This window comes from Plectropomus leopardus, chromosome 8, assembly GCF_008729295.1.
Source record: "Plectropomus leopardus isolate mb chromosome 8, YSFRI_Pleo_2.0, whole genome shotgun sequence".
In the NCBI taxonomy this organism is placed as follows: Eukaryota; Metazoa; Chordata; class Actinopteri; order Perciformes; family Serranidae; genus Plectropomus; species Plectropomus leopardus.
The window spans coordinates 3075874-3103298 of NC_056470.1; the positions used below are offsets into that span (position 1 = coordinate 3075874).

General features: G+C 39.2%; 2 protein-coding genes across 5 annotated transcripts in view; both read left to right on the forward strand.

The window, feature by feature from the left end:
* Positions 1-5007, forward strand: part of LOC121946812 (DENN domain-containing protein 2D-like) — a 35419-nt gene extending 30412 nt beyond the window's left edge. For all 4 annotated transcript variants that reach the window (XM_042491577.1, XM_042491578.1, XM_042491579.1 and 1 more), the window contains 6 exons: positions 658-806; positions 1950-2121; positions 2706-2756; positions 2874-2955; positions 3050-3295; positions 4669-5007. In XM_042491577.1, coding sequence (XP_042347511.1) covers positions 658-806; positions 1950-2121; positions 2706-2756; positions 2874-2955; positions 3050-3295; positions 4669-4736 — 768 coding nt within the window. In that variant the 3' untranslated portion in view covers positions 4737-5007. The remainder of the gene's footprint in view (positions 1-657; positions 807-1949; positions 2122-2705; positions 2757-2873; positions 2956-3049; positions 3296-4668) is intronic.
* A 1650-nt stretch (positions 5008-6657) lies between these two features.
* On the forward strand, positions 6658-27229 carry LOC121947079 (serine/threonine-protein kinase 38-like). The gene is given in 15 exon segments (XM_042491968.1): positions 6658-6706; positions 11120-11257; positions 12746-12797; positions 13384-13506; positions 15844-15927; positions 16025-16148; positions 17419-17573; positions 21281-21305; positions 21308-21382; positions 21586-21647; positions 23380-23497; positions 23602-23725; positions 25114-25209; positions 25684-25778; positions 25873-27229. Coding segments are annotated over 14 exon segments (1401 nt in total). The 5' UTR covers positions 6658-6706; positions 11120-11126; the 3' UTR covers positions 26010-27229.
* The last annotated feature ends 196 nt before the right edge of the window (positions 27230-27425 follow it).

Here is a 27425-nt window from a genome sequence, read left to right on the forward strand (position 1 = left end):
TTTAGGACTTTTCTAGGATTTTAGGACATTTAAAGGATTTTAGGATGTTCCTAGAATTTTAGGACATTTCTAGAATTAAAGGACATTTCTAGATTTATAGGACATTTCTACGACTTTAGGGCATTTTTAGTGCTTTTAGATGTTTAAGGATTTTAGGGGATTTCTCAAATTTCAGGACGTTTTTAGGATTTTAGGACATGTCTCAGGTTTCAATACAATTCTAGTATTTTAGGTTTCTAGGAATTATGACATTCTTTGTATTTTAGGAGATTTCTAGGAAATTACAACAATTCTAGGATTTTAAGGCAGTTTCTCTGAATTTAGGACATTAGGATCTTGGCTAGGACCTCGGTCGGGGGGCGTGGGGGATCCTCCACTGGCCCTTTTTTGATAAACAAGCTCTATTTTGATGATGTTTTACGCATTTTGACACTTAGGTATACTAAAAGTACAAAAACAATTCCCAGTGTGAATTGCTTTTTTTTATCGTGAATTAGAAAATGGCTGTTTTTGGCCCCTGGGCCATAAGTTTAGTATCACTGGCTTAGTGTCTTCAGAATCAGACAGGGTATAGCAAGAGTTGGAGGTCGGTGCCTTGTCAGTTGACATGCTGGTTCCACTGTTGACATATTTGTGACAGTGGTTACTCTCCACTAGATCATCAGGCTGACCCGACCGCTGGATTCCTGGCTGGAACACGTGAACTTCGCCACGCTGTTCGGCTGTCTGACAGATGAGGAGGTGTTGCTAGTGTTTGCTGCCGCTGTCTTGGAGAGGCGGATCATTTTCATCGCGGATGAACTGGGGTAAGATACGCTCTCCTGTACACTCACACAGATATAGATGACATGGAGACCTATTCAACTTTGTGTTTTCCACAGTGACTTCAAACGCATTGTTAGGACTTTTGTGAAGTTTTGATGTCACAGATACACTATGCAAAGACATAATCTGCTGCTGTGCAGTTACAGTCATACACTGGCTGTAATTATGGTGCAAGGACATTGAATGCACAGGTGTGGAAGACACAGAAACACTAATCAATTAGAGCAGATTGGGCTTTTTTGAAAGGGGGTCTGAAAGAGACAGATGCTGAAACGGAGCATTTCAAACAGAAGGTGAATACAGATTTATTTAGGCAGACTTTATAAGAAAAATACCACATTTTTTGAACGTTAAAGTTCATAAACATGGTCTAGTAGAAACCCCAAAGAAAAACCTCAAAATGAGCATTAAACAGTACTTTTAAAGGCTTATGTTAGAAACACCAATTCTCAGTTTAATATAAACTCATCTGCCTCATATTTTAAACTTAAACTATAAAATGTGCACGTTTCACCTTGGAAGCCTGAGGCGAATAAAATGGCATAACCCTCCCTTTCATTGAAAGATTTAATGTGAAAACTCCCATGGGAGAATGTTTTTTGATAGTAACTTATCTTTAATCAAATAATTCTCAAAATATAAGTTTGGAATTATTGAATAAAAAACATTATTAGTGTTAAAAAAAGGAGAGTGTAATCACAAAGTGGTGAGGATAACATGACTGATTTGTCACTGCTGCAGTCAGTGCTGTTGAATGGACCTTGAATTTAATTTAAGATTGTGAGTTATTATAGTTCAGTTATCCAACCCCTTTTAATGTTTGATCAGCCTCTGTCATTTCAAAGTTAGCCATTATTCAGATACTGAAATGGTGCAGAGTTTGTGCCTGGTTAGAAAGTGCTTTTGACAGAGTTGTGAAGTCTGATTGGCTGATGTGGTGACTTAGAGAAAACGTCTAGCCATTAGGGTCATTGGCATGGCATCGGCAGTGAAGGAAGGCATAATTTGAATTACTATATAGCACAAATATAAGGAAGAGATGAAATTACTTGAGTGTGTGATCAAGCATCAAATCTGAACAGTTTAGAATCGGTTGTGATATCAGCTCTCTTGTCTCTCTGCAGCACATTATCCCAGGTCATTCATGCAGTAGCAGCCCTCCTTTACCCCTTCACCTGGCAGCACACCTTGATCTCTATTGTTCCTGAGATCCTGATCGATGTAGTGATGGCACCCACCCCTTACCTGCTGGGAGTCCAGAAACACCTGCTGGACCTGGTCACTGACCAGGGTGATGTGAGTTTTTATGGAGAACACAACAAAACATCCTTATAAGCAGCAAAAACTTTGCTTGACTTGTGCAGAAGCAGGTTCTACGACCTTCTTATTCTGTCCACTCCAGCATGGTTGTCATGTTGTTTATCCATACATCCGTCTTTACGTTCTTCCATTTTCATGAACACCATACCTCACGAACACCCTGAAGGGTTTCTTTCAGATTTTTTTTTTTCAAATTTGGCACAAACATTCACTTTTACTCAAGGATGAATTGTTTAGATTTAGGTGGTCATAGATCAAAGGTCACAGCCACTGTTACCTTGCATTTGTCTCATTCTCATGAAATTATATCTAAAGATGGCTTTGAGGGAGTTTCTTCAAATTTGGCACAAATGCCCACTTGGATTCAAGAATGAACTGATGAGATTTTGGTGATTGAAGGTCAAAGGTCAAGGTCATTGTGACCTCATAGTACATGTTATTGCCCATAACTTAAGAGTTCAAACATATCCATGTTTTCACAGACATGGATGTAAACTATAAGTGCAACTTGACTGGCTTGCAACCACATGATGGTAATTCTAGTTTTCTCTGTCACACAGCTGCTGGTGGTCGACTTATCGGAGGAGAAAACAGAGACTTTCATTGTTTCAGTAAGTGCTGTATCAACGAAAATATCTGAGCAAATGATCATTTCTAATTTTGAAATTCACAGAAAACCATGCAGTCAAAGATAAAACAGTCAAAATTGTAAAATGTTCCTTTTCCAGATTGGTGACGAAAGCTCTATTCTGCCCCCGAAGCTCCAAACTGAAATACTAGAGGCTCTAAGTAACAGACAAAAAGCATCAAGTGAGTGAACACAACCAAAGTCAAATCCTGGTGTATCAGCTAGGAGCAGAAATAAAGTTCCATCATCACAAATGTCTTCTGTCTTCCCTCACAGAGGTGGAGGAGATGAACCGGGTGGTGTCCGAAGCCTTCCTGCATTTCTTTGTGAAAATAGTCGGCCATTACAGCTCGTATGTGAAAAAAGGTTGCGCTGGAGAGCCGGGGGTGTTTGAGAAGAGAAGTTTCTACAAGGCCATTGAGTCCAAGACCACCCGACACTTTGTCAAGAAGTTCATCCAGACACAGATGTTTGACCTGTTCATCCAGGAGGTGGAGCAGCAGCAGCCTGGACCAGAGCAAGGTGAGAGCAGGGAACAATTCACACACACACAAAAAAAAATTACTCCAACTCAAAAATATAATCCAGTAGAATGTTGCGTTAGCTGGCTGCACACATTACATCTGTCAGAGCTCTGCGTTTCAATGCATCAGTCCAACAATCAGTCCAGTGGCAGTCCAGCAGCTATCTGTCAGACCAGTCTCCAAATATCAATCATTACTTGACTCATGGCTTCCTCAGAACCTCATTAGTGAATCGCAGTGCAGCATCGAGGTCTGATGGAGGACGAATAGCCATGTCCTCATTTCCAAACTAATTCTAACTAGGTGAGTGTGCAGGTGGTGGACGCTATTGTCCCACAGTGCACTGTGGAAACAAATTATGGATGGGTGAAAGGAGAAGCTGCTGCAGAAGCAAGCAACATATCTTAACAAGCATTAACCCTTAATGTAAAGGATTTACCCCTGACTGTGTGATACTGGGTACTATGTGTCGTGAACTTGTAATGTCTGTTTTGTTGTACTTGTGACTACTGCCTGTATCCCAAATTGCCCCTCAGGGACATAAAAGTTTTACCTTACCTTTACTTAACTTCTAGACCCAGCACAATAATAAATAATAAATGGTTAAGTTTCACTTTCAGTGTGCCTAGCATTCTGCTGTTCCATCTGTGTCCAGAGTACACTCTACGCCCTGCTAGTGTGGTGGAATCACTAACCAAACAGTATATATATTCCAATAGCATTCCTCATGAACAGTCCAGCTCCAAAAATGTAAAATCAATATGTGGCTGCGGTGATTAATAAATACTTTTTTATTTACTTTTTACTTTACTTTATTTTGAAACAGTAGCCTTATGTTATGTTGTTGCTACTGGCTGAAGTGTGGAGAAGCTTGGCAACCGTTCTGAGTAGCAGTAGCCTGCATATAAAATACTTTGGAAAAATCTATAGATTGGATTGTCTACTGATATAGGTTACAATTGCATTACTTACTGCAAAATTACACTAACAGGTGGAGCCACTGCTTTTTTTCTGTGAAAAAAAGAAATACTCATTCAGTTATAATTCCTGCAAGTCAAACATTTTACAGCAAGCAGCACCACATTGCAGGAGTCCAAAAAAAGTTGTATTAATGCTTTAAGGGCACATAATTGTACATCTTATTGGATCACTTTACTTAGTGTTCATGCAAACTGTTAAGTTGGAATCTCTTATCTGAATGATTTCAGTCAGTTTGAAGAAGTAATTGTCCATACAACTGCAGCTACTGTGTAGTTATATCCAGAAACATTTCATATTTTACTATAAGTTACTATAAGTCTTGAATTCATATTGAAACAACATGATGTTTTTAAAGTGCACTAATTGAAGCTCCTGCCCTTTGTCCTTCAGGAATATTTCACAAAAAGATCCTTGAATACCAGGAGAAGAGGAAAAGGGACAAGGCGAAGAAACACTAGGTCTCAGCCTGGGACCCTGGCTGTATATAAAGGAGTACATAGGAATAAGATGTGAATGTTGCACTGTGTGTTTCATGTCCTGTGTCAGTTTGGTATGTAAGTATGTTCCAATGTGTGAATTACTGTATGGCTATGTTGCTGCTACTCTGTGAAACACTGGCACAATGAGAGACTTCGGTCCCACGTGGTGGTTCTCAGCCTGTGGCCACAGTCTGTTGCTGAAGAGCAGGAAAATCATTTCAAATAAAGACTACTTTTTTAAGTCCACTCACCTACAGTCTCTGATTAATAGGTGAGGAGTCCCACTAACTTGAAGCCTTTTGTATTTAACAACCTGTGTTTTGCGCTCTCTCATTCTCTTTTTTTACTTTTCTTTAGTTCTTTTTTCATTTGTGACTGACTTGATGAACAAAAAAATAGAACCTCTTACTTTTCTATGAACAATGCAGGAAATTTAACACAGCAGTCCGGTCTAAAAGATAAATAATAACCATGCCTGAGTTACCTATTTTATAAATTCTAACTGGGTTTGTATGCCAAAATAATGATCCAAACACACAAGGGCAAAATGAAGTGAGATCAAAGGTGTCTCTGCATGTTAAATATGCTTGTTTTTAATAGTTCCCTACTGTCCTATTGTTCTGGTGATATTGACAGCTCATTCTCATTCTCAAGTACTCAAATATTGCTGCTTTTGCAGTAATTTCGGTTGAAGATCCAAACACCAAAAGCTAGCTTTTGCATCCGCATGATACGCTGCTGGACAGCTGGAAGCGTATTAATCCTTAGGGTCCGCTTTAAAATCACACACACTCACATTGCTCTGCGCACAAAATGTGCTTTTCAGTGTCAAACTTAAAAAAAAAAAGATATATCTTAATCTGATTTTCTACTGTCATGAAGTTAATATTTTAACTAACATCAGTCCTAATCATAAATATCATTTTTTTTTAGTTTTGAAATTCTAGGTTTTTGTCATGATGCCACCATGTTTTTATATTTATATATATAAAAATATAAAAACTAAATAATAATGCATACAAATCATATATATGATTTTGAAATGCCAGGTTTTTGTCATGATGCCAACATGTTTATATATATATGAATGAATATAAAAACACCAAATAATAATGCATAAAAAACATATATATGATTTTTATGCAGTATTATTTTTTCTGCAGTGTCAGTTCTTACTCTCACTCATACTCTAAATGTGCTTTCCAAGATGAGGCTATGAAAAATATTATACATTATATGATTTTCTTCTTTCATTGAGTTATTTGTTAAGCAACACCGTTTCTAATTATAAATAGAAAATATTAATTTTCAGAATGTTAACCCTTTTAATGCCAGGTTTTTGTCGTGATGCTACTGTGTTTTTAGATAAGACAAAATTATTAATTATTTTCAATATACTACATGCTAATTTATTAATTATTTATCACAGCCCAGCAACAACATTGATTGTGACATCACACCCAGAAATAATACAATGCATGTTTTTATGCTTTGGTGGCTGTGGGATCAAAAATGTCCGTTTGAATGGGTTCCAATGGAGAATTTTTTTTCACTTAAAAGTATGACTGTGACAATTTTGTTTACACTGTGTTTTTTAGACGTATTGTAGGAGCAGAGCTGGAAATTCACATATTAAACAAAAATACACAATCTTGTCAAAATTACATATATTAAAAAAAGAAAAGAATGAAAAGTGTATAAAATACGCCAAATAGCTCCTTATCAAACGTGTCACAATGAACTCTGATAAACTCCCAAACACTAATTTAATCACCAGATAAATGGCACACAAGCAGGCACGTGAAGAGGGAATAGGAGATGATATTGATGGAGGTGGTGGTGTTGTGCGGTGGTTTGGCCACTAGGTGTCATCTTGAGTTCAAACTGCTAGTGACGCAACAGCGTGCGGAGCAGAGGAAGAGACGGCAGACACCGCACCTTCGACCAAGGTAAGTGAACAAAGAGCAACTACAAAAATACAGAATGAAAGGACTAAAAGACAATATGTTGAGCGTTGTCATTAGTTAATTGTCTTACTAAATGAATTGTGAACTCCTTCTGTATTATCATTGGCTATTTAAAAACAAACGAGTTGAGCTGTTGTAGCAGATAAGCGGCTAACGTTTACCAGCTAACTTTCCCATAGCTATTTGCTTTGGGGAACTTCAGGCTGTCAAGCTCATTAAAATGCTTACCGAGATTTTCTGGTAATAACTTTCAAAATAAAACTCAAAATAACGCATGTGGGACGAAAAAGTCCTTTATTTAAATGTGACAGTTTTAGTTTGAAGGAAATATCCGGTATGATTCATACTTTCTCTCCATAACTTGACGCAGCCAGGAATTTTAATAGCTAACTAACGTTAGCCAGCTAACTAACGTTAGCAGGTTAAAGCATTTGTTTTTGAGGCCGTGGCTGAACAAAAACTACGCGAACTCAAAATTTATGAGTACAGTTGAACTAAGGCTAAGGTTAAGTACGTCTAATGTTGAGCTGAATTGCTCAATATCTTTCACTCATAAGGTTATGGCACGTATGGCTACGTTGCAACCGAAATTACCAAGTTTGGCAGCGTTAGCTAGCTGCATGTTGTTGACACTGGCCAGGTCAGTTTGTTTTTGGCAAGAGCGGAATAAAACTAGCCCATCTTTGTCATTACCCTTTTGTAAATAGACCTCAACACTATAGTGTATTTTTTATGGAAGACAGTACGATAAGCTCTTGTCCAAATTCTGAACAAACTGCGTTAAATAACACGTAATGTTAATGTTAAGTATACTATCATTATCAAGCATTACTAGGTTCTGTATTATCGCCTGATTTGAGCTACAACAAACGACAACTTTTACAGTAAAGTTAACTGTCATCCTTAGACTGTTTTAAAGCCAATGGTGGCTGTGGACTGTTTTGAACAGTTTGCGTCCTACCAAACATGCATTTGACAATAAGAAAATCAATCAATAATGATGTATTTGTTACAGAGAAATAATACATGGAATATTTCCAAAATGGCTCCTGAAGTTTATATAATTAGACCTGTAAATTAGGCATACCGAATTATGACCAGTAACACCACCACGGATTTTTGACAATGGTTTTTATTAAGTAAAATTGTATTAATTCACTATTCTCAATATAATATCTTTGTCTCAGCTCTTTAGACTATCTGCATGGTGAGATACCACTGGAGTGAAGAGAAGAAATATGTTATCTATAATTTAGATGACCCATCTCCAATAGACACCTCTGCGCACTTAAGCTGGGCAGTGCTTGACACTATGACAGAAAAGTCAAACAAGCAAACTGAAGCCTCATTCAGTTTACACAAAAAAAACCAGCTGACACCCGCTAAAATCTGGCTCTTTAATGCAATGGTAAAGTGTACAATTGTCATTCACACCTGGGTCAAATGACTCGGCAGTAGTTGTGGGTATTTATCACCTCCAGCCCTATTCGGTATGGATGGGAATACAACACTTGGGTGATACCTCTAATTTCAGTTCCCTAACCAGTGAGATGCAGTGACGCAGCACTAAAACATCAGTCCAAATTGGTCTGCACCAAGTTTGAAATAGAGACTGAATCAGTAAGAGATATATATATAAAGAGAAGAAACCACCGTAAAGCTTTCACAGACCTCTGTCCATGCTGCTCTCTACTGTTTACCTGTTCTACAGTCTGTCCGTGACCTCGAGCAGACACACCAAAACAACCCCCACACTCACAGAAAGGCATACTTGTCTTCTGCCGTGCTGTGTACACATCTCTGCTCTACTGCCAAGGGGAAAGTCTAAAGCAGTATACATTCTGTAGCCAAATTTTAGCAGGTTTACCTTTGTTTAAAAAACCCACGTGCATGCACTGATTTTGGAGAGAAATGGGTACTACAAGCTCAGACCTGTGACATTTCCCTAACACATCTAACATAATACACATCTGAAATGAATGCTATTAGATACACAAAGTCAGGTTCAGTGGTGTTATTACAGTGTACAAAAACTTTCAGTTTTGGCATGTACATGTTGTTTTCAGATAACTTTGAAAAAAGCCTGAATCTTACCTTTATAACAGAGAGTAAGAGAGAGAGAAAGAGATGAAATGCTCATCCTATTCCACCTCCTTAGGTGCCTAAATCATTAACTATCATCTCTTGTTCACAATGAAAATAATATCCATTAACTGAGCCTGGAAACCATGCCAGTTGCATGGATGTTTCCTCATCAGATTAACTGTCTCCTTTACTATATTTTCAATTTTCAGTCATGCATTCAACCTGAAAATGCAGGGCTCAACATTTATAACTGTCCTCGTGCCATGGGCAAGTAAAATGTCAATGTGGGCTTCTTAAAGTACTTCAAGAAGTATTTAACAGATGTAAAGAAGGCACTGACATAATACTAGTCTGTCTCTGTAGTAGAAAGAAGCAAATACTTGCTTTTGAAATTAGGTGCTACATGACCATCAAAAACAGAGAGAAAGTGTGCTTTTGCTCAAAAGGTAGAAAAACCTACAACTAACACAATGCTATGTGTCTGACGTGATGTGAAATGGTCCATGTGAAACCATCTGATCGTGACTGTGTGATCCAGGCGCTGGTTAGGAAAGTTTAACACAGTTCATCTATACCTACTACTTATTGTTTTGATACAAAGCTGGTTAAAAATCAGAGAAGTATCCCTTTAATCTCACCACTCATTTGTCCAACTGGGACAATGGTAAAAATAAAAAAGAATGAAACATTGTTTTTTTCTGGAGCTGATGGTGGAAGGAGCTAAAGAGTGAGCCATCTCACTTCCTTCTCATCTCTGCTGAGATGAAGAGTTGAAGAGTTCCACATGCACAGTACCAACCGTGCACTTGAGAGAAAATTGAGGCAGGTGTAGACAATGTTTATGAGCTGAAGTGCAAGAGAGCATTTGAATCAACCTGGAAACAGGAGTTTAGTTGGGTTGCGTTAGAGGATGTGGATGAAACCCCAACTATGTATTATGCACTTTGAGAGAAAGGCGGATAAAATGGTGCTGTTTTTGAAAGGCATGTCAAGTTGTAAAGTTAAAACATATAATAAAGATTAACCATGGCAGTTAACCTTAGTCTTTGTTGATATTTGCTAACAGGTAGGGCAAGTAAAAAATGCCTTTGGGAAAGTTCATTATTGACCCACATTAACATTGAACCCTGAAGTGGCTGTATCAGATTTGTGTTTTAATGTGACGCTCAAAATGTCAAATTAACTACACAGGCTGCAGTTATCAGTGCACCTACCATGCACTCATTTTCTGACTTTCTTTTTACTTTAACATTGTCAGTGCACCTTTATTTACTGTTTACAAATCAGTGACAATAAACCGTACTTTCATCAGAAGTATTTTGTGCCATGATTATGTTGTTTCACTACCCTTAAATTTGCATTAAGTGTAGAAACATGTTACGGCTCAGCTTGCCTCAAAACCTGACTGTCTCACAGAAAGACTTCACCATCAGTGCTTGCACAAATCTGTTTCCTCACCATTTCTTCATAACTACACAATGTTATCATCATTGCTCAGCTCAGACAGCAGAGCCAGCCACTTTCCTTCCTCTTTCTTTTGGCAAACCGTCATCACAATTCAAAATTACACTTTTTGAGAGCCCTGGGGCCTCATTTCTAAAACTGCGTAGGATCCATACTAAGTGTGTTCACACACTAAAGCTGAAAACGGCATGCACCAAAAAATGATCTTTTATTTAGAAAACTCTGCGCACACAGGTCGGGCTTAGTGATATGGAAGAAATTAAAAATCACTTCAATCAATTTTTGACCAAATACTTCTATCATATTATGATGATATTGTAGGCTGATTATTGGTGCTTTCACAAAATATTTACATTATGTTGATATAATGACGAAGAAGGCAAAGGCAAATAATAGAACAGACACTCTGGTAAGTTCAGAAACTGCAGCATTTAAAACCAGGAATAGACAACGCTTATGCTGTTACCATATTGACATAATATTGATATGTTGCTCAGCTCTACCTGCAGGCAATGTTCCCTTTATAAATCACAGTCCACAGAAATGTGTGCATGTGGATCAGCCTCATATCCCAGCCTCTACATGCCCAAATTCAACCATAAAAGGTCAATGTAAAGTACCTCCTGATCATAGATGTATAGAAATGAGCCTGCTTATCAATAGTTCTTTATTGTGAATAATGGCAGCAACAGAGAGAAAGACAGGCCTGAGTCTGTAATGCGCAGTGATCCAAGAGCACAGTTCTAGTTCTGAGTCTTCTTAAATGAACTAGAACTGGACTAACAGGGAATGTATTGTACTGTGGAAATGCTCTGTGCTTACGTCATTGTCTGGGTGTCTTTTCAGGTAAAGCATGGCAATGACTGGCCCGAGCTCGTGCTCCTCCATGAGTAACCACACCAAGGAGCGGGTCACTATGGCCAAAGTGACCCTGGAGAACTTCTACAGTAACCTCATCGCCCAGCACGAAGAGAGAGAGATGAGGTAACATCCACGATCTACATGTGTCTTTTTTCAGTGTCTGTGTGAGGACTTTCTGCAGCTATTTACTCTGCAGGCTGATTTTTGAGGGCCATCATCTTGTATTCAAGATTCTAGCAACTTAATTTAAAGTAAAACTCAATATAGTTTCTGCCCCTGCTCATAAGTTGCCATACACGAAGGAACACAAACATTTAAATTTTTCTTTGTATTTGTGTGTGTGTGTTTTTGAGTTTTATCATGGGGTGCGGCTCTTGTCAGAATTCAGTTGAGGCAAGACCACTTCCTGTTATGACAAGTTACATCAGAGTGAACGCATCACTGCTCTCCTCTAGTTTAGTTAGCGTGAAGGCTGGGTTATTGTTTCAAATACAGGTTCCATTCACCTAATGATGATGACGATGATAGGCTTTCAGTTTTAATACAGTAGAATTGGAGCCCTGAGGATGCAATGGAATGCATACTTCATTACCTAAAAACAGGAATCTTTGAGATCGCAGTCGTGTGATGCCAACTATATAAAAATAGAAATGTAGTTATTGTAAACAATTAGCACTAGTATGTAAATATTGAAATATTTGAAAATTTACTTTGTGTGATATGATGAGTATGTAAGCATTTAAAAACATAAATGTAAGAAATATAGTAATAGACAATTATCACTATATGTAAATATTTAAATTATAATATGGATAATGTGCTGAGGGTTTAAAGTGTATAAAATCTAAAACTGTGCCTTTTGCCACAAAAAATACCTAAAACTAGTATGTAAGTTCAAAATATAAAAATATAAATATGTGTGCAATGCTACAGCAATAAACAACAGAGATATACACAATTGAGAATAACAATAAAAATATATACAGTATGTGTAGCATGAGTAGCATACACATACACATTTACAAAATGCTCCACATGATAAAATTAAATAATCACTAACAGGTTAATATAGATAACAATATTGCTCAAATGAATCTCTAATAAATAATTTAAGATTAACTGCGGCTTTTATTGACATGTCACAGAACACAGTGAGCTGCAAAAAAATTAAACCTCAAAACATAGTTTTCAATCTTTCACCTTATATTTAATCTCTTTCTTATCATATAACCTGCAGCTATTTCAGCTAAAACTGTGTGTACACTGCTTTTAGGAATGCGTGAGGTACGCACGATCTCACCACACATTCCTGCTTTATAAATACCAGTATTTGTTTGGGAAAAGGCGTTCACATCGTTTTTTGTGTGTCCATTCTTTGTTAGTAATAGTAGTTACTGGATGCAGCAGGCACCTTTTTCTTCATTCTGTTTTTGCCTTTTTGTAACTGATATGACGATATACTACCTAATTTCCATAAAACAGTAGTAACACATCTTCAACTCCAAAGATGTAGCAGGATCAAGAACACATTAGATTTCATTTTTTTAAACTTTGTTTAAAATCTGACTAATAAATCTACCTTCAATCTTCCCTCTTCTACCTTCTCTTCAGGCAGCAGAAGCTGGAGAAAGTGATGGATCAGGAGGGCCTGGCTGATGAAGAGGTGAATGACAAACACATGCGCAGCAACTTGATCTGTTCACCGTTATACAAATCACCCGCTGACAGGAAGAATTTATAATGATTGTTCTCATAGGTGTTTCACCCATCTGAGCACAGATCAACAGAACAGCACAATAATAAAATCTATAAAAAGGTGTTAAAATATGTGAATGTTGAAAATGGGATTGGATAAGATTTAGTGCTATGATTAAGTGTGAGCAAAAAGTGCATCGGTGCAAGGTAACCATTACCTTTTGGGCAAATGAAGCATGTCTATTGCACAATGGACACAGGAGAGAGTAAAAGTTTTGCACTGTGCCCTGGAAGCCCTGTACCTCAGGCCTGAAAAGACAAATGCTGCAAAGTTTGAACTGGGCTTGTAACTTCTCTGGAAAATGTGTTATTCTTCCAGTTCAACTTTCCTTGGGTGTAAAACTGTTGCACTGCCATCATAAGATCTAAAATCCCTGGAGGCACTGTAAAATAGTGAAGTTTAGTATTGCTTAAAAATAAGCTGTTATGAATCATGTTCAGTAGAGGATGTGTATCACACTGGTATATTTACATGTCATGTCTGTTCTCTGCAGAAACGTATCCGGCGCTCTCAGCATGCAAGAAAAGAGACGGAGTTCCTGCGTCTAAAGCGTACTCGACTGGGTCTGGAGGACTTTGAGTCCCTGAAGGTGATTGGCCGTGGAGCTTTTGGAGAGGTAAAAAAAAAGCTTTTTTACAAGTCCTTTTTATTTTTGATTTTTACAGCTGCAGCTTCAAAAATACAGAATTTATTCCCCAATACTTATATGTGGTGGGGCTGTGGTTCAGAGTAGAGCGCGTCGTCCTCTAATAGGAAGGTCGGTGGTTTGATTCCCAGCTCCACCGGACAACATCTGGAATTATCTTTGGGCAAGATACTGAACCCTGAATTGCTCCCAATCCTGCGTCATCGGAGTGTGAGTGTGTGTGAATGATTACTGAGTAATAAGCGGCACCTTGTACGGTAGCCTCTGCCACCAGTGTGTGAATGTGTGTCTGAATGGTTGAATGTGACAATGTAGAGTGAAAGCACTTGTAGTGGTCAATAAGACTACAAAAGCACTATACAAGTACAGTCCATTTGCCATTTACCATATTTGTAATACCTTTGTAATGCAGTACAAAACAATTGAATTTCTTTTCTTTCCTCTAATTTCATTTCTTGTTCCTCACTGTTTTTGTGAAAAGAAAAAGCAAATATATAATACTTCCAACTCTACTATATATACTATATATAGTATATATAGTAGATATATATATATATATATATATATATATATATATATACACACACACACACACACACAGACAGGTGCATCTCAAAAAATTAGAATATCGTGAAAAGGTTCAATATTTTTCATCAGGTATTCAAGAAAATAAACATTTGATATATTGTAGATTCATCACATGTAAACTTAAGTGCTTCAAGCATTTTTTTCTGTTTTACTTTCAATGATTATGACTTACAACTAGAAAAAAGTGAAAAAACATGTTTCAAAGTATTGGAATATTTCATTTACTATTCAAACAGTAAAAATACTGTGTATCTGTCAGTCTAGTTCAGTATACACAACCACAATCATGGTGAAGACTGCTGACTTGACAGTTGTCCAGAAGAAAGAAAAGTCAATAAAAGTCAATTTGGGAACTTGGGAGAGCTTCACAAGGAGTAGACTGAAGCGCGTGTTGGTGCATCAAGAGCCACCACACACAGATGTCTTCGGGAAAAGGGCTAAAATAGTCGCATTCCAAATGTCAAGCCACTCCTGAACCAGAGACAACATCAGAGGTGTCTTACCTGGGCCAAGGAGAAGAAGAACTGGACTGCAGCTCTGTGGTCCTAAGTCCTTTTTTCAGATAAGAGCAAATTATGCATTTTATTTGGAAATCAAGGTCCTAGAGTCTGGAGGAAGAGTGGGGAGGCACAGAAGTTTGAAGTCCAAGTTGTTAGCTGACCATGATTTTTCTATGCTTGATTGGCCAGCCAACTCGCCTGACCTGAAACCCGGTAGAGAATCTATAGTGTATTGTCAAAAGGAAGATGAGAAACAACCGACCCAAAAATACAGACAAGCTGAAAGCAGCTATCACAGCAACATCGGCTTCATAACACCTCAATAGTGCCACAGGTTGATTGCCGCATTGATGCAGGAATTCCTGGTAAAGGAGCCCCAACCAAGTATTGAGTGTATGAATGAACATACCTTTTAGAAGTTGGACATTTCTGTTTTGTAAATAATTTTTTGAATGATCCTAGAAATATTGTAATAATTTGAGATACTGAATTTCTGGTTTTCATGAGCTGTAGGCCATAATCATCCAAATTAAAACAAAAAAAGGACTTAAATATTTCAATTTATGTGCAATGAATATACAATGTATGAAAGTTTACCTTTTTGAATTAAATTACAAAGAAAAATGAAGTTCTTCATGATATTGTAATTTTTTGAGATGCACCTGTATATATCACTCATGACATGATTCGTGTGTGCCATTATGATCCTGAGAGATAGACACACCTTCAATAATCTGTGAAATCCTGCATCACAGTAGCACACAGGGGAGGACACCCTATATGCATATATAAGTGTGGCCTGCTGAGAAAGTTTAGGTGTTGTTGTTTTGCTTAGTGGTTTTCAGTGTCCCAGTTGATGACTGTCAGTACACAGATGCCATTAATTCCCTGAACTGATCACTAAAATAAACAAACCAAGTGGCAAGCCAACATATCACAAGTGTGGAGACATAATGCTAATAGAAACCAGGTTTTCCTCAGTGTATGATAGCAGAGGCAGGCACACTGCACCACATGCCTTACTCATCTCATCAATGTCTGTGATCAGAGCGTTTTTCTCTGTCTGCTCCTCCAAACATCCCGGGTCTGAAATCTATCAACTCAGACACACATGTACTAAATTCCTTATCAGATAAGACTTTTTCTGTTTTTATTTTAGTTTTCCATTGAAGGAGTCTTTGTTGGCGTGGTTGATATGCGCATTGTTTTTTGCCTTCAGGTTCGTCTGGTGCAGAAAAAGGACACCGGACATGTCTATGCAATGAAGATCCTCCGCAAAGCCGACATGCTGGAGAAAGAACAGGTGAGGGGGAAGAAAACGCGCTCTGGAATGCTGATGTTGCATCAGTAAGACGTCTTTGACTGTGTGTGTGTGTGTGTGTGTCCCTCTTTGTTGTTAGGTTGGTCATATCCGAGCTGAGCGGGACATTCTAGTGGAGGCAGACAGCCTGTGGGTGGTCAAAATGTTCTACAGCTTTCAGGATAAGATGAACCTCTACCTCATCATGGAGTTCCTGCCTGGAGGTATGACTCTGTAACCCTACAACACAACACAAGCCAGCTAACCTTAGCTAACACTGGCATTCTGGCACCATAAACTGACTGACTTTTTACCATAATAGGTCATCATGGGAGCATAATAGATATTTAACCAAAAAGTTAAAGGAAAAATTGAACCTACGCCAATTCTGCTTGCATTTCCACTGCATCTAGAGAGCAGTGAAGATTAGGCAAATAGACACATGATGGATTCACCTCCTCTACTCTCTTATCATAGACCCATTTTTGTCTTTTTTCGAGGCGGGGCAGGTGATATTCATGGGGAGATAGCAGGCTAACAGTTGATGCCACATGGAAGTGGTTTACATCATCTGAAAGCTGAAACCTTATTTGAGTTGCAGCTCAGTTTATGGTGCCAGTTTTTTTTTTTTTGGTCATTGATCTGTAGTAAACGTTGTGTTTTTTTGAGGTGCCTGTTCAAACTTTGAAAGTTTAGAGTGTCCAAGGGCTTGGAACATTATGATGAAAGTAGATGATAGCCAGTTTTGTTGCTAAATGTAAGCACATTTGACCACTGGAGAAATTATAAAAACGGTCAAAAACCCCTCCAGAATACCACATGGAAACACCAAGACATTCAGGAACACCACAGAAAAATCCTTACCATAATTTGGGATCAAAAACTTGAGAAATTGTCAGATTTCTGTAAGAATGACATTTTTCGTTGCTTGGATGGTGAGCACTTCTGTTTTGGAATCTGCTGAGAAACCCTCTTGTTGTAAATATATTTCTTAGAGCCATCTGTCCTCTGAATACTCAAGGTCTTTGTTTTGTGGCTGTGAAGTTTTATAAGGCTGTGATTATCTTAGACAGAACTGTAGTTCATTTCATACAGTGATGTTGCGGTGAGAAGTCAAGGGACCCCTGTGAAAATGGCCTTGACAGTTTTTCCCTTGCCAAAATGTAGCCTAACTTAAGAATGTTATTTACTGTCCTTCCCGACAAGCTAGCATGACACATTTGGTCTCATTAGATTCCTCTCAGGTCTTCTAATTTAATATAATTCCAATGTCTTCTAGCTTCAAAAGTCAGCTCACTACAACCTCTGAAAGACAGTGCTGTTGGTTGGAAACACTGCTGTCGTGGCAGAGTTTGATTTGAATGCAGTCTTTGCATAGAAACGCAATGAATAATGGTCATCCTTGCAAACTTCGGTCCTAAAGTTTCTCTGCTTTGTGTCCATGGCAACATGATGAGTGCTGGTGTGACTATGGTGTCTGCTGTCGTGTTGCAGGAGACATGATGACTCTGCTGATGAAGAAGGACACCCTGACAGAAGAGGCCACTCAGTTCTACATAGCAGAGACGGTGCTGGCTATCGACTCGATCCACCAGCTGGGCTTCATTCACAGAGATATCAAACCAGACAACTTGCTGCTGGACTCCAGGGTGAGCCATAAGCCGCTTTCACACAGAGATGGCGTCATAGGGCCGCAACAAAGTCCCGCCTTTGTACCGCACCTGCATGTTTACACAAAACCAAATGAAAGCAGCATTATTCCACTCCAGTGTGTACGCGATACACTGCATTTCGGCATCGCAATCAAAGGAGGCATAATGGGCATGACGTTTAACACATGAGGGTCTGCCTCTAGCATGACAATCAATTTATACGTCAGCAGCACTTTCTGAACAATAACAAAGGCATAACACATCAGTCACAATTATTTACCGTCTCTGTTATATGACAGCTGATCTCGTCCTCTCTCCGGAGGGTAAGGACCTCCTGAATCTCATTGTTTTCCCAGTTTATGGCCTTTTACGGCTGCTGTTCTTCTTTGAATTAGCTGCTATTCAAACAGCAGCTTTTTAAAAAGCATGGTTCATGGTCACGTCTTTCCAGCTTTACATTTTCCTTCAAACTCGTTTGTCATGGGGCTGTTACTACCTCCGGTCCCGGCTCAGAAGCAAGACCACTCTTTCCCCCCTTTATGCGATCAGAAGTTATATACAGCATGGCAATGCAGCATAAGAGTGAGATATTTCTACCTTGAACAGGTAGTAAAAATAGTAATAAAAAGCTATAGTTAACCATCATGAAAATGTAAATGGACAGTGTGGATGTTACTGTAACATACACACTGTCCATTTACATTTTCATTCAACTTCTTGTTTCTCATGCTTGGGTGTTGTGACCATAAGTGGGGTTATTCAATTTGAAATTATTGCATCATGTCAACTTTATCACTGTGAAGCTCTTTGCTGCATGTTATGAAGACATAGCTGTTAAATTAATACTAAGGTTTAGTGCTGAAACAATTCCATCATCCTTGGATGAAGCTTTGGTCCTTTTTACTTTATTGCTATGTACAGCGCATTCACAATGTGGGTATACATTACAGTTGCATGATTATGGCCAAAATGCTAATACATTTTTTTAAATCAGTATTGAGATCATGATTCTGTCTCACCATTATTTGTTGTTTTTAGGGACAAATCATTTTTATTGCATGGTTTTAACTTCCACCCCCCTTCGACCCTTACGAGGACAAGCGGTTACAGAAAATGACTGACTGGTTTTAATTTCCATGTTAAGATAAGGTTCTTCCCCTCTCTCTCTCTCTATATATATATATATATATATATATATATAAAGAACATTATTAAAGATAGACTTCTTTTTTTGCAGCGGTCTTGGTACCATAACACGCTGAAGGGTCACTGAATGTTTGGGCTGGACAAGGTCTAATGTTAGCTAACGCACAGGTCTCGTGCAGATTTTGCATGTGGTTTGTTCTCTCCTCTGTCCAAACAATGGCTGGTTTTTGTTTTGCTTTTCTGCAGTGGAAACATTCAGGGAAGTTTTTCACCGACTGCAGCGGCAGGGTGCACGCACAGTGGCATGACAGTTCCTCAAAAGTGGAGGCTGCTGTTTGTTTAGATTTGATTTACAACTGAGTTTTGTATGAGCAAAGCACACATTTAAATGACAGTTTTGCAGCTGATTATTTTTATTTAATTGTAGGAAGCTGAAATCATGATTGCGATTAATATTAGAATAATTTTGCAGCCCTAGTTTACACCTTGTTTGTTCCACAAGAAAAAATGAATGGACCTTTGAGGAGCACAGGGACAGGTACTCAAAGACAACAGTGAGGTCTCTGTCTGAGACAAACAATGATTTGTGAAAAATAGGGGTGGGGAAAAAAATCGATTCACTTAAGAATCTTGATTCTCGTTTTAACGATTCAGAATCGGTTCAAAAATCCTAAACGTCGATTATAGACTATATTTATTAAATACAGACTATTCGTAAACCCTCTAAAATTTTTATCATTTAGAAAAGTCTTGTCGGATCGCCTAACCTGTTTCGCCAGTGAAATCTGCCAGCTGTGCCGTTCAGAGGGATGTCTCCAATGCATAGTAGCTCTTTTAGAAGCCTCAGAATCCAGCCTGGGAATAAGGGTGTTTTTACGGGACCTTGTTCAATAAATACATGATGATAGATCCGATATTGGGTTTCCTCTGTCCGTATTTTATTAATATTTCGATGATAAAAGTATATTAGCATCAATGCTAATCACCATATAGGCTTCCCATGGTTCCATGGAGAGGTCAGAGGTTTGTCATCTCGAGGAAACTGCACTGTGATTGGTCTAATCCTACTGTATCTATCACTCTGTGTTATTGGTAGCGACTCGTGCATTAGAATAAACTCTGGTAGCACCTATAATAATAATAATGAGACAAGGGTAAATCAGGAGACAGTGTAACAAGCAGCAGGGCCTCATATGGATGTAAACTCTGTGTTCACTGCAGGCAGAGCAGGCAGGAGCTTCAGGGCCCTCTCTGAAGTGTCAGGAGTGTGATGTGGCCCTCTGCATCATCACAGAGAGGAGCTGCTGTGCAGAATAGCACAGATAATACACAAACAACTTCAAAAAAAACTATAGGATTTTTTTTTTTTTTGAAAAGTGTGTCCATTTTTTGAACTATAATTACAGTGTTTTATTTTTTCAATTTCTGATTCCCAACACTTTGGAGAAAGGTTTTCTACAACAAAAAAACTTGTACATAATAAAACCTCCATAATTTCATACACACTTTGTTTTCATAACATAATATGCCACTGGCAAAAACAGACTGGAGTAGATCCTGAAATTACACCTACTGTATTTTGAATCAGGAATTGATTTTGAATCGGAAATCGCTTTGAATTGAGAATCGATTCTGAATCAAATCGTAACCCCAAGAATCAAAATTGAATCGAATCGTGAGATACTGAGAGATTCACACCCCTTGTGAAAAACATCAGCTGTGATTTTTTTCACACCCCTTGTGAAAAACATCAGCTGTGATTCTTTTACTGCACTGGAATTAGGCACAGCCCCTCTTCTCACTCTCATTTGCTCTAGATCAGGCATGTCAAACCGGTCCACAGGGGGGCCGGTGTGGCTGCAGGTTTTGTTTCCAACCAAGTAGCAGCACACCAGACTTGACTCATTTAATCAACTGATCTCCGTCTTCAGACAGTTGATTGGTCAAACTGTGTGCTCTTGGTTGGTTGGCACAAAAACCTGCAGCCACACCGGCCCCCCTGTGGACCAGTTTGACATGCCTGCTCTAGATGATGTCCACAATTTGATCAGCTAGACACTGATGCCATAGGTGAGCTTCCAGCACATAAAGGATACCTCACAGATTTTTAAATACTTTAGTATCAAAACAGTGTGTGTGGGAGTTTAAATGAACTGTGGTAAACTTCCCCTCATCTTACCCGTTCAGACTTTGCTGCTCATTTTCCAGCAAGAGTCTGTTAAAAGAAGGGAATGCAGCCAGCTGCCATATTTTTGTACATCACCCACTAGTGGGGGCATTTATTGATCTGCTGCAGTGCAATGCATTCTGGTAGTTGTAGGTTTTCTACCTCTTGAGCAAAAGCAAATACTGCTGTCTTTCCTCTGGACATGTAGCTCTATTTTATTAAGTATTTGCATTTTTTGTGCTGCATAGATGACCCGTTTTTCTGTAAAAACATTTGTATAGCAGTGAAATACCTCTTTGAATTCGTCAACATGAGTATGTGCTCATATTGTTAAAACATCACCATGTGCTGCAGACTTGAGGAGGTACAATAGCGTGTTTTGTGTTTCCAGGGTCATGTGAAGCTGTCTGACTTTGGTTGTGCACGGGGCTGAAGAGGGCTCACCGCACCGAGTTCTACAAGAACCTGAACCACAGCCTGCCCAGTGACCTCAGTAAGCAAAGTCAGGCAACCCCTTCCATTTATTTCATTTAGATCTTGCATGACACTCACAATTATACATGTCAAATGACTCATTTCATTACCATTTTTACATACTGTACATACATAGCAAGAATGATCACATATTACTGAAGCCTGTATGAGAGATATGTGTGTTTCATCAGTAGCGTAACCGTTCTCTTCATGTCTCCACAGCCTTCCAGAACATGAACTCCAAGAGGAAAGCAGAGACCTGGAAGAGGAACAGGAGGCAGCTGGTACGCCTGGACACACATGTCATTTCTCTTTGACAGCAGTTTAATTATGTATGGGACATATGAATGAGTACAGCACAAATTTTACTCTCACCAGAGACCGAAATATTTTGCCCCAAAAGTTTAGAGTGTCCAAGGGCTTGGAACATTATGATGAAAGTAGATGATAGCCAGTTTTGTTGCTAAATGTAAACACATTCGACCACTGGAGAAATTATAAAAACGGTCAAAAACCCCTCCAGAATACCACATGGAAACACCAAGACATTCAGGAACACCACAGAAAAATCCATACCATAATTTGGGATCAAAAACTTGAGAAATTGTGAGATTTCTGTAAGAATGACATTTTTCGTTGCTTGAACTGTAGTTCATTTCATACAGTGATGTTAGATTAGAAAAATGGTGACTGTGGGGACTAACATCATCAATATGAATACAGTTGGCAAAATTTAATTCAGAAGAGTCTCACCTTTCCTTTATATCAGATTTATTTAATTCCAACACTGTTTAGAGAACTTTAGAGACTTGACTTGAATAGGCAGAAACAACACATTTGTACTGTGTGCAAAAAAAATACATTTTTTGCTTAAAACTGCATGAGACAAGCATAAAGTGGGCGTGTCTGTAAAGAAAAGAACCCATTTCTTTCTGATATGTTGAGGTGAGAAGTCAAGGGACCCCTGTGAAAATGGCCATGACAGTTTTTCCCTCCCAGAGACCGAAATATTTTGCCCCAAAAGATATAAAGAAATAAATCAGGGCTGGGTAACACACCCCCATACTTGATAGGTATAGGTAATAATAATAGTGTTAGACTGTATTTAAATATGGAAAACTTTTTGTTCAGCTGACTTGTGTTTGTTTTTAGTTTTTTCTCAAATAAGGTCTGTGAAAATAAGATATCATATTTGTAACATTATTTAAAACATCCAGCCTCACAAATGATTGCATTCATTGACACAATACTTCATCACTTGCTTCACAGGCATTAAAATATCCAAATGTCTGGAATTAAAAATATTATTATTATTATTATTATTATTATTATTTATAGAGAAAGAAAAAAGTAAATGTCTTGAAAGAAGTGTTGGAATTTGAGAGCATTAATTAAATCTGCATGTTGATCATTTAATCATTTCAATCTGAATCATTTCAGTAATTTATCTGAAAGCAAAAACACTGCCGTTTGTTGTTCAAAATGTTAAAAACCTTGAAGTACTAAAACTTCATTTTTCATGAGCTACTTAATCCATATCTGGGGGTGTTGATTCAGAGTGATTCCATTAATAAGAGCAAATACATTGAATAAATTACAGCATATACAGTGTGAATTATAGTAAGACTGGAAGTCATTGAAGCTTGTTCAGGAAGTCTGCACAGTAGTGATGCAGGTATCGACAACATCACAGGCTGAGGCAGGTGGATCAAAAAGTGTAAAAGGTCGGGTGGGTGCTGACCCGGGCATCGCTACTCCAAAAGGCTTTTCCAGGGTGTAGGAATGAGCAGCACCATCTCTGCACACAATATCCAGCTCTCCTTAATGCATGTGCCGCTGTCCTCTAAGTTTGAATCGACTATAGCGAAATCCTGATCGATGCACAGAAATAGCCTTTTCAACTGAGTCCAGCCCACATCACATCAATGAAAGGAGCTCAGAGATTACTTTTAGGGGCATTTTAGTGTTTTTTTAAAGTTTATCCTGTTGTCCCGTGCTCCTCCTCCTCCTCTGCAGGCTTTCTCCACAGTGGGAACCCCAGACTACATCGCTCCAGAGGTCTTCATGCAAAATGGATACAACAAGCTGTGTGATTGGTGGAGCCTGGGTGTCATCATGTATGAGATGCTGATAGGTAATAACTGGATGGCATGATGGAATGGAATATCTTTTTCACCCAGAGGGGGTTTCAGGTGAGCCCAGATGTGCTTTAAAGGCTGCTTGGTGTTTTTGCTGCAGGTTACCCTCCATTCTGCTCAGAGACGCCTCAGGAGACCTACAGGAAAGTGATGAACTGGCGGGAGACGCTGACCTTTCCTCCAGAAGTGCCTATATCAGAGAAGGCCAAAGACCTGATCCTCAGGCAGGAACACACCTCTCTTCATCTTACATCACTCTCACCTGTGTCACATCACTGATGCAATCACTTGTCATTAGGGCTGGGTATGGGTACGTGATACCTTTAAGATAAAAATAAACCAGTACTAAGCAGTATTGAAACTTCTCTAGTGAAACAATATCTGCAGTAGATCCTTCTTGTACCCGGACCTGAATGTGACGTGTGAATGACCCACCACAACAGCAGCTATAACGTAACACAGTCTGTAGTGTGGTGAAGTTGACAGAGTTGGCAGGTCAGTGTGCCAGGACGCCACCAAATGAGTGGTGGTGGCATTATGTGCAACTAATTTCATGTACAGCTGTGCACAGCATATTGATCCACTCAGCCCCTCTCTGTCTCTGTTACTATCATGACACTGCTGCTGCACCTGGGACAGAGCCACAGTGACAGGGTAACTGTCAGCAGCACAAGGCTATTTTTAACCAGTGGTTATTAACGGGTTAATCAACTGAGTCGAGCAATTTTGGTGTCGGTGTGAGTGGCCCTGGAACACCCGAGTGGAGCCCTTTCCTGGAGCACAAAGCAGGCCAATTTTAATGTCTTTCATAGTGAGGACACTTATTATTTCAGACGAACAGTTAATAATGATTTAATTTAGAAGACTGGACACAGATTATTGCACTGAGTAACTGTTGGTGCTGTTAAACTATAAAGTGTCACAACTGCTGTCAAGCTGTCAGAGACACTCTGAGGTCTCCCTCACCTGACAGTGAAGCTGTGGGGCGCACGCTGTCGCTCTCTCCTATCTGTGCCCCCCTTATCAGTGATGTCATCTTTTCTTCCTGTCGATCACTGTCTTTACTATCAGGTCGATCCATTTGATCCTCATCGACCTTGCTGTTATTTGATCTTCCTGACTGACTGACTTGGACAAAGAAAACTTTAGACCAGATTTTCTTTAAAAAAACATTTCTTTTTAATTTTACACCAATATTGGCCCTGAAAATGCATCATATCACCCTATGTAATTGTTACTTTAAAAAACACAAACTCTCATGCTAAAAAGAAACTCTGACCCTAACCATAAAATAATCACAACTTGCTTCACCATTTTTTAGAATAGCTGCTGCAAAATGAGGCATTTCAGGTTACAATAATTACAAAAACAGCCCGCAAAATGTCTGTAGGTACAGGTGTAGCTTTAAGGATACTGCTATTGGTACAGGTATTGTAATTTTTAAATGATCCCAGCCCTTCTTAACAGTTATCTGTATCAGTGATTGGACCTGTTTTGTAAACTGACAATGGATGCATCGTTTTTAAAGTTATCTCAGCACACCTGGCACCTGAAATAGTCTGTTCTGAATGGTTGAAAGTGTGTGATGTTAAGTGATTGCTGTTGTGAGTAGGTTCTGCTGTGAGGAGGAGCACAGGATCGGTGCTGCAGGTGTGGAGGAGATCAAGTCCAATCCTTTCTTCGAGGGGGTGGACTACGACCATATCAGGTGGGGACTGTTAAAACATGTTCATGTTAAAGGACAGTTATTACAGTGACACAGCTGAAATCCTCCCCTTTATCCTTGTCTTTATTTTGAATGTTGTGTAAACAAAACCAAAGAAATGAAACAGACACCAGAAATAGTTAAAAATAGAGGAGGGACAGGCAGCCTGTCACTGTGTCAGTGTGCTCTTTAAAATGTAAATCAGCTTTACTTTAATGCTGTAAAACTGAGTTCATTTTACTGAAACCATGAGCACCAAAGGAGAATAATACCAGCAAAAAGAGGTTTAAATAAAGCATTTGATTGCATTTTTGTATTTGCTGATCAACACTTTAATGTAAACGGAAATAAAAGCCTCTCCCAAATATAAGCCTGTTGAGTTGAGTGGTTTAAGCAGATAAAAACCCGTGCTGGTTCTCATCCTGCAAATTTCACTTGTCCAACTCTTTCCTCTGACTCCACTGATGTGTCCTGCAGAGAGAGACCTGCTGCCATTCCCATAGAGATCAAAAGCATCGACGACACCTCGAACTTCGATGAGTTCCCTGATTCAGATATCCTCACACCAACAGGTACGCTGCCTGCTTCTCCTCAACACCTCTCATTTCCTTTTTCACCTCTGTTATGCAAAATCATTCAAAACTTCTGTGTCTTCTCCTCTTTCAGCTGCCCCGGTGTCCAACCAGACCGAGGCGGACCTGAAGAACAAGGACTGGGTCTTCATCAACTACACCTACAAACGCTTCGAAGGCCTGACTGCTCGAGGAGCGATACCATCCTACATGAAGTCAAGCAAGAGATGAACCCCTCCAGAGAGGCTTTATCCAACACCACCATGAAACCTGAAAGATTCGTCCAAACCCCTGTTGTCTGAGGACAGAACTCTGCTGTCTGTCCTCTGTGTTACCTGAGTGACGAGGACTCTTTTCACGCGGGACTCTGCAAATAAAGGGGCTCAGTCTCACTGAGTTGCTTTCCAGGAACTGCTGCCTTCATTTCTGCAGGTCTTCACTTTCTCTGATGCTTCCGAGGGTACCTTTATACTTTCTGCTCACACAAACATGAAGACTGAACTGGATTGAAGTGACTGGGGTTGTGTCCACTTGCCTTCCACCAGTGGTTGCAGTGGGATGTCTTCCCTCCTGACACCAGCATCCATTACATTCCCTCTCTGTAAACCAGCACCAGTCTGTTGGACCTACCAAGGGCTCTTCTCCCTCCAAACCAGGACATCCACTCCTTTTGCCCTTTTTCTGTTGACTTGTCAACTCAAACTTTGCATTAAGTGGTCACTTGAAGTGAATCAGGTGCTCTTCAGGGATTCTGTCCAAATGTTTCTCGTGGTTTCCTAACAGAGCTCACTATGAGGCTTCTCTAAAGTGCTGCTGGCTTCTGACCTAACCAAAGACTGTGAGCTCAATCATGTTTCTGCTTCGTCTCTCTGTCACCTCATTTCCTCTCTACCTTCAAACTCTAGTTCTATAGATTCATAATTGCAACTTTTGCTTGTTGAAACGTGTGAATTTAAGAGCGATGTATTTTGTGGAACAAACACAAGAGTCTTGTTACATTTTCACAATGACCCACTTAAGTTGAAAAATCCCGAGCACCTTATGTGATGTGTGATGCTCCAGTACAGTCAGGCCTGCAGCTCAGTGATTTGTGTTTGGATTGGGTGTTGTTATTTTTTTTTTAATTGACTGGAAAGTGTAAGCTTGTGTCCACACATGGGTTTGACAGGGGAGTGAAGACGGTACTTCCAAACTGAAGTTTTAATGCCATGAACATGTTACAAACTCAGATTTTTAGTATTACTGGGGTGGGCAAGCCGAGATCGTCATGAAACAGACCCACAGACTGTATGAAATACAACAGAATATGTTCCCATGCGAACTTCAGCTGATGCTGTTCTTACAGACTCAGTTTGACCTGTGGACCAGTTGACAGAATGGATCCGTGACTGTGGATTTATTGTGGACTTCCTGTTGAAATGTAGAAGCACAGGGCTAAACATCTTCCAGTGAACACAATATCCAAAATGCTGTCATTTAAAATGAATGTAAATTAAGGTTTATAGATTTTTTTCCACAATAATTCCAAATGCTGTTGGTGTGAATGTAGCCAGGAACACTTTTTTCTTCTATCTGTGTCCTGACACATTAGGTGTAACTATGGAAGCCCATTTTCCCCAGAAACAAGGACAAAAAAGACAAAGAGTT